The 11,759-nt window shown below is 43.5% G+C and overlaps 2 protein-coding genes across 10 annotated transcripts in view; both read right to left on the reverse strand.

Moving 5' to 3' along the window:
* Nucleotides 1-4,789, reverse strand: part of CCDC134 (coiled-coil domain containing 134) — a 37,239-nt gene extending 32,450 nt beyond the window's left edge. The window contains exon 1 of one of the 4 annotated variants that reach the window (XM_053254249.1): nt 4,620-4,776. The gene's annotated coding sequence lies outside the window, so the exon portion shown is untranslated. Of the gene's footprint in view, nt 1-3,388; nt 3,527-4,612 lie in introns of those variants that run through there. The other 3 variants (XM_053254248.1, XM_053254250.1, XM_053254252.1) reach the window with 3 other exon arrangements.
* Nucleotides 4,790-11,465: 6,676 nt separating this feature from the next.
* Nucleotides 11,466-11,759, reverse strand: part of MEI1 (meiotic double-stranded break formation protein 1) — an 88,129-nt gene continuing 87,835 nt past the window's right edge. For all 6 annotated transcript variants that reach the window (XM_053254230.1, XM_053254227.1, XM_053254229.1 and 3 more), the window contains one exon: nt 11,466-11,700. In XM_053254230.1, coding sequence (XP_053110205.1) covers nt 11,655-11,700 — 46 coding nt within the window. In that variant the 3' untranslated portion in view covers nt 11,466-11,654. The remainder of the gene's footprint in view (nt 11,701-11,759) is intronic.

Genomic DNA, 11,759 nt, shown 5'->3' on the forward strand with positions numbered 1-11,759 from the left:
TCAGAAGCTTTATAGTGGTGTGTAGTGAAATACATGTCAAGCTGTAAGTAGGGCACATGATGGAACAATCAGATAAAACACCTGGCCACATCCTAGACTCTGGAGAGAATCCCCAACTAACCATCTCAACATACCCATATCATCATGGAAGCAGATCCAGTTTATAGGAGAGATCTGAACCCAGCAATCAATATATTAAGCTATATAAAGTTGCTTATGCAAACATGACAGTAGTTCAAACATGTAGCACTATAAAACAGATTTCCTCCAAATGCATCCAAAGGGATATTAGGCTAGAAGCCTCCATTTTAAAAGTGGTATATTTTTAAATCTTTACTTTTTAAGCTGCGGAGTCTGCATGAGGCAGTTTTGATAGACAAGTCTCAGTTCAGAAGTGGAGTCTCTCGCTTGAAACATTCAGTGGGCCCCAGAGAGCAGAGAGCCAACTATGTCTCCACCTCACGTCTCCAGCTGGCCTCTTCACTTCACTTCCTCACTCTCCCAACTGCTGCGATGCAGTATTAGAACTGTGCTTGCTGCAGCAGGTGGGCAACATGACAGGCAAAGAGACTTGTGAAGCAGCAGGAACCCCTCTGCCTGAGCCACCCAGACCTTTTTTTTTTTTAAAGAAGTTTTTTAAAATGAAGCAGCACTCTCTCCAAATGGAGACTAGGAGTTGCCTAGATGTGGTGCATTAAGTGTTAGGGTGCAGCAGGGAAATTACTTGACTAGCAAGCCAGAAGTTGCCAGTTCAAATCCCCGCTGGTATGTTTGCCAGATTAAGGAAAACACCTTTATTGGGCAGCAGTGATATAGGAAGATGCTGAAAGGCATCATCTCATACTGCGTGGGAGATGGCAATGGTAACCCTGTCCTGTATTCTACCAAAAGACAACCACAGGGCTCTCTGGTCGCCAGGAGTAGACATCTACACGATGGCACACTTCACCTTTTTGCATTTGGGAAATGGAGGTTCAAAACCTCACCTGCCTGTGAAAAACCTCTCTCCTGAAAAAAATTGCAGGGACAGGGGTCCTGATCCAGGCTGGGGCCACAGGTGGAGGGTGGGGAGCGCGGACGAGTTAAGGACCCCCTCTGCCACACTGCGATACTACAACTATGGATATTTATATACCGCTTTTCAACAAAAGTTCCCAAAGCAGTTTACATAGAGGAAAGAAAAGAAAATGAAGATGGATCCCTGTCCCCAAAGGGCCCACAATCTAAAAAGAAACATAAGACACACACCAGCAATAGCAGTTGAAAGGATGCTGTGCTGGGGTTGAATAGGGCCAGTTACCTCTCCCTGATAAATAAAGAGAATCACCACTTGCTCAGTTATCCTGACCTCCCCACTGCAACCTTCACACAACAGTGATATAGATTAGAAAAAGCAAGCACACAGGGCCAAATTGCATATTATTATTATTATTATTATTATTATTAAGTACACTTATACACCGCCCCATACAAAAAAGTCCCTGGGCAGTTTTTATGGTCATTGGGTAGCTTTAAGCAAATAATTCTCTCTTTCTCTGCCCAAATTATTGTAAGGATTTTTTGTGAAGAAGAAATATGAATTGCACAGTGCTTTGTTCAATGGGATCTTGTACCAGGCAGGAACAGAAGAGCAAAGCTTCTGTTTAAACAGTCTTGAAACAAGACACTCTCTCCCAGTGCTCAAAGGGTAAACATCTAGTTTTTTTGCATTATCCTAGGGGCATTCTAAAAAGCTTGGCCATTGGACTGCCATCCACACACTGTTGCTCTATCAATTAGTAACCAGCAAGAGCCACAAAAGGAGGACATAAACCTGTCAGAATGTAGGTGATGAAGAATGCAAAAAAGAAGAAAAAAACTGTCCCTTTGGGAGATACATGCTGAATGATCTCTATAGATCTGGTAACAGGTGCCTTGGGAGTTTTTTTGAGGGGGTGGGAGATAACATATGCAAGAGGGAGATCAAGACACCTCAACTGTATACAAGATTTAATGACCAACCACAGCAGCAGTACCATCTTTCATAAGAGCAATCTGCTTCCCACACTAGGAAAGATGTGAAGATGTTTGAGAGATTTATTGGAGCTGACTGGGGAGGTACCTGTACAGAAAGATTTAAGTCATTTGCAAATGTTAAATTGAAGCATTGCAAATGTCTTTATGGATTCTAGGAGGAAGAGCGGGATACAAATGTAATAATAAATAATAATAAATAATAATAGTAATAATACTTTTCTGCAGAATTCAGAAGAAATATTGGGAAGGATTAAGCAGGCTCTTTTATATTAGCAGCCCACATCGCATCCCAAAGGCTTAGGGTGGGAAAAGGTTGCTTCATATAACAGGCATATTAACACAGCAGATGCCAAAAAACAAAGAAGAAACAACTTTTTTAAACGGCAGTTTCAAACATCGCATGGCAACACAAACAAAAACATTCTTGCAATGTTCCTGAAGATGCATAGATCAGAGTTAGGGCAAGCCCCAAAGGAGAAAGGCGTTTACCTGAATTGGCACACAGAGAGCATAGTAAAGACCAAATTTTCACTCAGTCTAGAGATTGTAGTAGGACATATGCAACCCACTGGGGCACACAAATGATCACATCTCTCTTGTGATATTCTGCTCCTAAGAGATGTTAGGATCTCCCATTACTCCTGAATGAAGAATGTTGGTGCTAGGGACAACTTTCCATCCACTGTGCATAGCTCACTGTAAATCACCAAGCAGAACTATTTCTCCAGTTGCTGGTAACAATATGACACAAGGCAGTAAGAGGTAGCTTGTGGGCAAAGGAACAATTAAAAATGTGGGTTCTCTTACAAATAATAAGGGAATCACTGATAAAGGCATTTATTTGATCTCTTACCAATGAGATTGTAGGGCTCTGCTAGGAGAGCATCATAGGTTCAGAGTAACAGGCTGTCTTGAAAATCAGTTATCTTGCTAGTAGAGTTTTAGAAGACTAATGACACTTCTCAGGCTGCAAGCCTAGGCATGCCTACATAGGGATAAATCCCACTTAACATACACTGCAGTGTATTTCCAAGCAGACATGCATAGCTAGACCAGTTGGACACCATGTTTTAATTAAAGATGTTTTCATTAATGTATACACTATTAGCCAAAGCACTAATATAGCACTTAGTTCAACAAGGTGATAGGATGCCTCAACAAGGTATAACACAGCAGTTACTGCAAGGAATTTGGGGCCTCTGCAGATTCACATTAAAAAACCTTTCACATGACTATCACTATGCAGGACACATTCATGCCACAACATTAACTAACACTGTAATGAACAAGGTCCCCCAGCCTTGGTACTTATGGATAGTACCTAGTACTTACTTATGCCTCACAACTCTTTAAAACTAAGTAAACACTTTACCTTTCTTCCCCAGGTAAGTGCAAGTTTCCAAAAGTTCTAAAGAGGTGCCACAACAGACTTCTCAGGCCTTGTGAGTCACCAGTTTTCAAAGCTAGCATCTCTTTCCTAACTGTGTGGTTTTGGAATGTGGCAGGTGGGAAGAGAAGAGTGGATATGACACAACCTGATGGTATATGAACAGATATTCACAAGGAACATTAACAAAATGCAGTGTTGGTCAGACAACATGCACAGAAGGTACACACTGGATGGAACACAAGAGTTTTGGTCCAAACTCCTCATTTAATCAGGGGTGCAGATCTTCCCCATAAACATTTGAAAAGTTCCTCCACCCTCATTTTACTGAATTTCCTCCACCAAACCTAGAAATCCATATCTCCTCCCCAACCATGTCTTTCCTACCCCACCACAAAAAAAATGGAGTTCCTCCTCAATCTTTCCCTCTGCACTACTAAGTTTAAATGCACCTTGTTTATGGCTAACACTGTCTGCTCCCCTTAATTTAAATGCATTACTGTAGTGTGATCCCATTTCTTTATGCCAGCATATTCCCTTCTTAAGAAGAAGAAACTCACATGCTAAAATTTCGAAAGCACAGACCACATCGTGATTAATTTCCTGCATTAAAATCCTGGAGACCACACTTTCTACCTTGCACACAGAATCAATCCCACCCCCAACCGTGCTCAGAAGACAAGTTCACGGCAGGTTAATTAACTTACTATCTCCCTAAGTGCAGAACAAAGAATCTAATCCACATGTATGCTCGCAGAACCGCAGGATTGCAGTTCCTCCAGATTAGTACACTGAGCATAAAAGAAGCAGTCTTGAGTGCGTGCCCTTCAAAATGATGTAGGGCTGCTTAGCCATTTGCTGGAGACACCCGTAGAGTAGCAGCAAAAGCAGCAGACCAAGTTCAATTCTCCACCTGCCTCTCAGAGATTAATTAGGGGTGCCCACACTAATGCTTCCTTCGGGCCTGGCTCCTTTACAGAGCCTCTGTATTTAAATCCTCCCTCTTCATTCGTTCTTATCTGCTGCATTTTAATCATCGCGCGCAGAGCAAACAGCGGGCAAGTTTACCGCTTGCCCTGCAGTTCAAGGCAGCGCTCTCAGATGCACGGTTCGGCAGTAGCAGACCTGCTGGGAATGCCTGCCAGCACATGACAAAACTCCTCGTTACCCAGACAACCCTGGCTAGATTCACGTTCGCAGAAACCTCACCTGCTACCTGAGAAAGCATCCGGAGTCTCCAGCCGCCGGGGCACTAGTTCACTTCGGCGAGGCTGTCATGCTGTAACAGCTCTTCCTTTTCCCGGTAGCTTTCTCTGCCTGACTGGCCTTGCTGTTAGCAAACCAGCATGCACTGCATGGACACGTCACTTCCCCTTTGGGCTTCCCAGAACCCTCCGTTTTGTAGTTCCGTCCGCCGCTGGGAAGGCACTCTTTCTCCCTCTTCGGAGATCGTGTTAGCCTCTGAAACAGCCACGTTCAGTAAAGGGTGGACGTGCTGATTTTACCGACTGGTAGTTTTGCATGGAATACTGTTTAGTTAAGGGGTTTGGTTTGCTTGGTGCCCCTTATTTTATTTCTGCAGTGATCTTAAACATGCATTTAAAAATGCGTACAGGCTTGCATCTAAAAACGTTTACAATATTTTATAATCATCATTGGTCCATCCTTAAAGCAATCGTGTGGGAGATAGTTATTTTGTCTCCTTTGAGAGTGGGAGGGTAGACGAGACAGTGAATTGCAGTGAATCCGTAATGAGATTCAAACGCAAACCCACCTCCCAACATGCAAGTTGAAATTATTACTGAAGAAAAATCTTTTAAATCTCCGATGGGTGTGTACTGTATATATCTGTTACAAGATAATACAAAGCATACAGAATATCATAAATTATTTAGCATCCTATTACCAACAACTATGCTGTTCGTTCTTTTGGTGCCCTGTTATGGCTATAGGACAGTTGACACAATTACCTCATCTAGATGGCCACAGATGTAACTGACTCCACTGAAAGGCAATGCGTTTGAGGTTATTGTTTTGCTGCCAACAATAATTGAGTAATTAGAGTGCTAGCCATGAATTTCACAAGATGTGTTAAGATTCTTGATCCACAACAGGCTTTCTCATGAGATTGCTCAACTGGATAATACACAGTAAGGTTTTCCATTAATCAAAACTATGATTCATAGCATAATGTGAATGTTGTGATGTAGAAAGCTAACAAACTATACTGTTGTTTATTGAGGTTTGCCTTTATCAGTACTGCTTGAAATTTTTTCCATGTTTGAGCTTCAAATAAATGGAGAGCTGGTCTTGTGGTAGCAAGCATGACTTGTCCCCTTAGCTAAGCAGGGTCTGCTCTGGTTGCATATGAATCGGAGACTACAAAGGTGAGCACTGTAAGATATTCCCCTCAGGGGATGGAGCTGCTCTGGGAAGAGCAGAAGGTTTCAAGTTCCCTCCCTGGCTTCTCCAAGATAGGACAAGATTTTTTTAACTGAACCAACAAACTACCAAAGCATACAGTACGTTGCCAAAGCACAATTATATACAAAGTGGTTGTTTATACATGATATATCTACAAAGATTTACACACAAGGATTTGGAAACCCACAAGGTTATGAAGTATATGCAGATAGTACTGTAACTTGGGGGTGGGGGATTTCAAGGCACATCAGGTAATCGGGGGGGGGGGGTTGGTTTACGTCCGACGTCCATTTCCACAATTTGTCCCATTGCTGTTTAGAAGAGATACTCTTGTCTTTTTGCACATAACCATACAAACTTTTCCAGAAGAGATTTACTGCCTCATCTGCGTGAACCTCTTGGTCACGTCTTCCCTCCCTATTCCTATGCAGGAGCATTGCATAAATGACATACAGGTTTACTAACCTGATTACGAGAAGAGGAACATTCCAATTCCCTAGTATGAGGGCACCCGTTCCGTCCCATTTCCTTGAAGGTTTCTTTCTGGGACCTCGAAAGGAGGTTCTATCGCTCAAACCCAAGGTTAGTTCTTCCCAAGTCTGTTTTTCCAAATCAGGCCACACTAACAGCTTGCTTACTCCCTGCCACACTCTTTTGGCTACCACACACTCTCTTAAGAAATGTGAGTGGGTTTCCCTGAATGTTTTACCTAGCTCACTAGCTTTCTGTTTGCAGGTGATTTTAGAGCACTCTTGCTGGTCCTCTGGGAGCCATGGCTTAGCCGCATTAAGTGGTAGTACTTGATGGTATAAGCGCCACCTTGTTTCCCATAAATGGAAAGGGACTTTTTTTCTCTTTCAAGAGAGTGATAGGGTGATTGGGTTGCAACAAGTACTGTGAGGTGCGGTGTTTGTAGCGTTTACGTTCTAAATCAGGTTTTAAGAAACCCACTTCTAGAATCTCTCCATAAATTGTTTTCCTTAGCTGCTTAACTGAGGAGGATCCTTTAAATAGATCCGGTTCAACCTTCCATTTTTTAAGTGTGAATAACAAATCTCTCAAGTAGTCCGGGTGTTCTCTTTTTAATACTTGTGTGATATTACCATTGAAAGATCCTTCCCCCCCACCATGCTATGCCCCATGCTGACTTGCGCCAATGCAGAGCGAAAAGCGAGACCTAGGTTTTTTGCAGGTTGGACATATTATGGACATTCACAAAAATCCAGTTTCCAAAATTGTAGGATATGAATTCAGTTACAAAATAGGGTTGCAGGGCAGGTAGGGCTAGGCCTCCCCGCTCAACCTCCTTAAATGCTACCGCATGGGCCAAAGGGAAGGACGCTGTGTGCCATACTAGACGGAAGATCTGGCTTTCAACTCTCCGAAGGAGATCGAGCGGGGGAGGATAGACTACCGCCAGGTTATGCACCGGGGGTGTCAGGTAAGTCCGGATGTAAACCGCTTTCTGGTACATGGCAAGGCTCCATTTTTTCCACATGGTGATTTTAAGCATTACTTTTTCTTCCCAATCTGTCCAATTCCCCCCCCAGACTTTTTCCTTAATCCCATATTCAATCCCCAAAATGTTTACTGTATCTACCCACTTCAGTTTGGACTCTGGGGCCCCTTCGCTTTTACATTCAGAGATGGGTAGGCACGAGAGTTGCTGGCGTCTGGGGTCCATTTTAACAAATACACTTTTGTCAGCATTTAATTCTGAGCCCGAGATCTTGCCATACTCCCAGAAGAGGTCTATTACAGAGATTTCATTTTCATTCGATAACAGTAATGTAACATCATCGGCATGAGCTACAAATTTTACCCTAAACTCAGAATGCGGTTCTGAGTGGACAGGTGTTTCGGCTATCCCATCACTCTCCCTCCTCCTCCCTCCCGGGAAGGTCTCGCAGGGCAGAGGGATAGAGACCGAGAGTCCTTGCAGATGGGGTTCTCTCTGAATCCTGATCAGGATCGGATCCAGGGCCAAAACATAAAGTAATGGGCTCAGTGGGCATCCTTGGCGGACACCCAAATGCAAAGTGATCGGGTCGCCCCGCCATCCATTAATCTGTGGTGTCACCTTCGCATTCGTATAGAGCAGCTGTATCCAAGTCACGAATAGGGGTGGTATACCTTTAGCTTTCAACAATGTCCACAGATAATTGTGGTTCACTTTGTCAAAGGCCTTAACTTGATCCAATAAGAGGAGGTGACCTTTCCAACTTTCATTCTGTATAGAGTAAAAAAGTTATCTCAGCAGACACAATGAGTCTGTCATCTTTCTTCCCGAGATAGCGCTTGTCTGCAAGCTGTGGACCAATTTAGGGGCCACTTTCACCAATCTATTATTTAGGATTTTGGCAAAGATTCTGTAATCGATATTTGTGAGGGTTATCGGTCTCCAGTTTTGTGGTAAAGTGGTGTCACCTTTCTTGGGGGGGGGTGGAATTAAGAGGCCGTCCCCAAAGGACCGATTTAAACGCCCATTGTCTAGGACAAAATTAAATAATTTTACTAAAACTGGTAGTAGCTGGTCTGCATAAATCTTATAGAAAGGCCATGTCAGACCATCAGGCCCCGGGGCCGATGTGTTCTTTCCCGCTGAGATAACTGCTCTGACCTCTTCTATCATTACAGGATGGGTCAAAGAGCTTTTTCCCCCCTCAGTGAGGGAATAGCCGAGACCATATTCATTCAGACTGCAGAACCTATCTAGATAGGATTGAATGTCCTTTACAGAAATATCCTTCAATGCATACAAGTTTGTATAAAACTGGGCCATGATTTTTAAAATATCGTGGGGGCCAGCCATTAGTGGGCTACTTCCATCCGATCGCAGGCCTTGGAATGTCAAACTAGATGCATGTATCTTGTCCTTTGCCCACTCCCCTTTTTCAACTACAGACCCTTTGAAGCGATACTGCTTATTTTCTAAACGCCTGTGCCGCAGTTCATTTTGAAATGTCCTGATTGTCTCTTTGTAGCGGAGGCATGATTCAACGTCGAAGGCTTCTCCCCTGTTCATCTTATCAACAATCTTCAGATGTTGGGTGATCGCTTTCTGATAATTTTTGACCCCTATCTTATATGTCCGGCTGGTCACTGCCCTAGTACAGTAGCCCACCCTCTTTTTAAGTGTCTCCCAGGCTCCCAAAAGATCATCTTCTGCCTCTAGTAGCCAAGGGATCTGTCACCTCAGTTCTGATAAAAGGACACCTTTGAGATATTCATCACTTAACATTTTTGGGTGTAATCGCCACAAGGGCTTACCATGTGGAATTACCTCAGAGAGATTACAAATAAATCCCACAGCTGCATGGTCTGACCATGGGGTAAGTACTAGTTTACACCTGTAGACTTCAAAAGAAGGGGGAGCCCAGAGTCTATCTAGCCAGCTAGCTGATCTTGGGTGGTAATATGTAAATTTGACTCCAGTTTTAAATTTATGTCTATACTGCGATTTAAAGTTCTCTTCGTGGCGGATTGGGGGGAAATCCAAATCATTATATACCGCCAAGGCCTTATCATCTAAACCCAGAGTCTCACTCAGAAAACGTTGGAGAGCTTTTTCCTCATTTGTTAGAGAGGGACTTGAGGGGGAGACTGGGAGGCCTCCCGAAAAGGCTTTCCTGTCGCTCAGTTGGGCTCTGTTATTAAAATCCCCCGCGATCAGGAGGTGGCGCTTGGTGTCACATATATATTTAGTTTAGCCCAAAGAGCCTTCCTAAGGTGTGATTGTACTGGGGCATATATGGCACAGAGTCTAAAGGCTCAGTCGAGCCTTAGAGTGGTTGCCGAGCTTGGGTCACCCCTGACAGTAAAATCTACATACATTAGTCTGCCCTGATCAATTTCCAATACCCTCTCGATTTTGAGATCAGGTCTGTCTTTAAACAATATCACTACCCCTGCATTGCTGCTACCATCATAGGACCAGAAAGATGGGCCCACTGTCCATTGCTGTCCATTTGTGCCAAAAAGCGGTAGCTCTCATTTTCGAAATGAGTCTCTTGCAGAACATAGATGTGATAGTTCCATTTTGTTAAAAAGTGTAGGATCTCTTGCCTACGATTTGGTGACCTTAATCCGTTAACATTCCATGTAAGTATATTATAGGAATTGGCCCGACAACCCATGATAGGAGGGTGTTATGTGTAAGGCATGGACCCATTCAGACAAAGAGTCGCTGTTCACGTAGAAGTGAGGCAATAGAATAGTAGGCATTTGTTCCTTAGATCTCAGATCGTGTCAAGTATTGTTCAAAGGGGCTTATTGGGTTAATTCAACCCTTACCTCTATGTCTTCCATGATAACAGTATTACCGCCTACTCCTTCCACGTTTACTTCACGTGAAAGTGTAGACCTACTTTGAGGCAGATGGGCCCCGGGGAGGGTTGGTAAGGGGGAGGGGGTTTGGGGTTCAGAGACGGGAGGCAAGGCAGGGTAGTTTGGGATGAGAATAGACCCATTTTAGCTCCCAGGTTCCTGGGAGGCCTCTAAGGGATGTTCTTTTTCTACATTTTCGTCCAAGCTGTTTTTAGGATCTGTCCCTTCTTCCACTAACATATTCTCTTCTGTCATGATACAATCATCAGTAACACCATTTTTGGCCAAGGTAGTTACTTCGTGTCCCTGTCGGGGGTCCTCTAGGATGCTTTTAATTTCTTCCATTTCCTCCTGTATGTTTCTTATCCTTGCAAACTGATAGCTGTAACTCAAGTCTATCGACTTAAGTTCTGCAGTATCTTCACTAATCTCGGCTAGGACTAGGTCCAATTTTTCCACATCGGGGTCTTTCTCCCCTGAAGTTTGGATTGATGGGTCTTTTGTTTGTATGGCTTGGCATAGGGCTGACTTTTCCTCTTCATGTTGTTTTAGAATGCTCTTGTATTCTTTCTTTAGGTTCCATATTTCTGCTGCTTTGTCTTGTTCCACCCTCAACTCTTCCTCCAGGTCGGTTACAGTTTTGGGTGTATTTAGTCCAGTTTTCTTTGGGGCCCTTGAGTGCTTCGAGGATATCCATTTGTTTTTTGCTGGCTTTCTGAGTTGTCTCTGTTCTTTGATCAACTCATCTACCTGTTGGGCAACTTCCGAGTCTGAAGGAGGGATCAATTCATCATTGGCATCTGGAACCTCTGCCATGGTTGCTAGCACCTTGAATCTATTCTGTTGGGTTAGACCCATCCCCGTGTCCTTGGGGTGTCTATTTAGATTGGTCAATCCATTTTTTTCATCCTCCCATTGCTTTTTTTGTTTGATTTTCTTAGAGGATGCCTGCATCCATGGGGACGAAAATTGGTCTTGCGTCTCCCAGATGCACCCTGCAAGCTTGTGTGATCAGCCAGTGGGAAAAGATGTGTGTCAGAGAGAGATTCCTGCCTGCAACCTTGGAGAAGCTGCTGCCAGTCTGTGAAGACAATGCTGAGCTAGATAGACCAATGGTCTGACTCATTATATGGCAGCTTCCTATGTAAGCCCAGTGATTTAGTTGCAAATTCAGAAGTGCCGGCGCTCTCCATGACAGCCCACATGGCCATTCCAAAAGCCAGAGAAGCCGAGAAGTATCGGTGCTCCGTCCCTGCGCACACACACCCCACTACACCTCTGGTTAAGCCATTTTCAAGAAAGACAAAACAGATTTTAATTTTTTTATGCGGAGGTTTATAGTTGAAGTACTGAATAGATTACTAAAATATTTGTTGCTTCTGGAACAGGCTTTAATCACTTGTATTAGATTTCTTCTTTAAGCCCATTGACAGCAAAGAAAGTGTAAAGGCAAGTTGATTTATCCATCTGTTTTTGCATTCCCTGTTCAACACTGATCATTTCAGTCTCCAATGTGAGAGAGAGACACAGCCACTCCTCCAAGACATCTGAATTTGAAGGTGTGAGTCAAGGACCAAAGAAAGAATGGTAATGTTGTTGAGAAAAA

This window comes from Hemicordylus capensis, chromosome 5, assembly GCF_027244095.1.
Source record: "Hemicordylus capensis ecotype Gifberg chromosome 5, rHemCap1.1.pri, whole genome shotgun sequence".
Lineage (NCBI taxonomy): Eukaryota > Metazoa > Chordata > Lepidosauria > Squamata > Cordylidae > Hemicordylus > Hemicordylus capensis.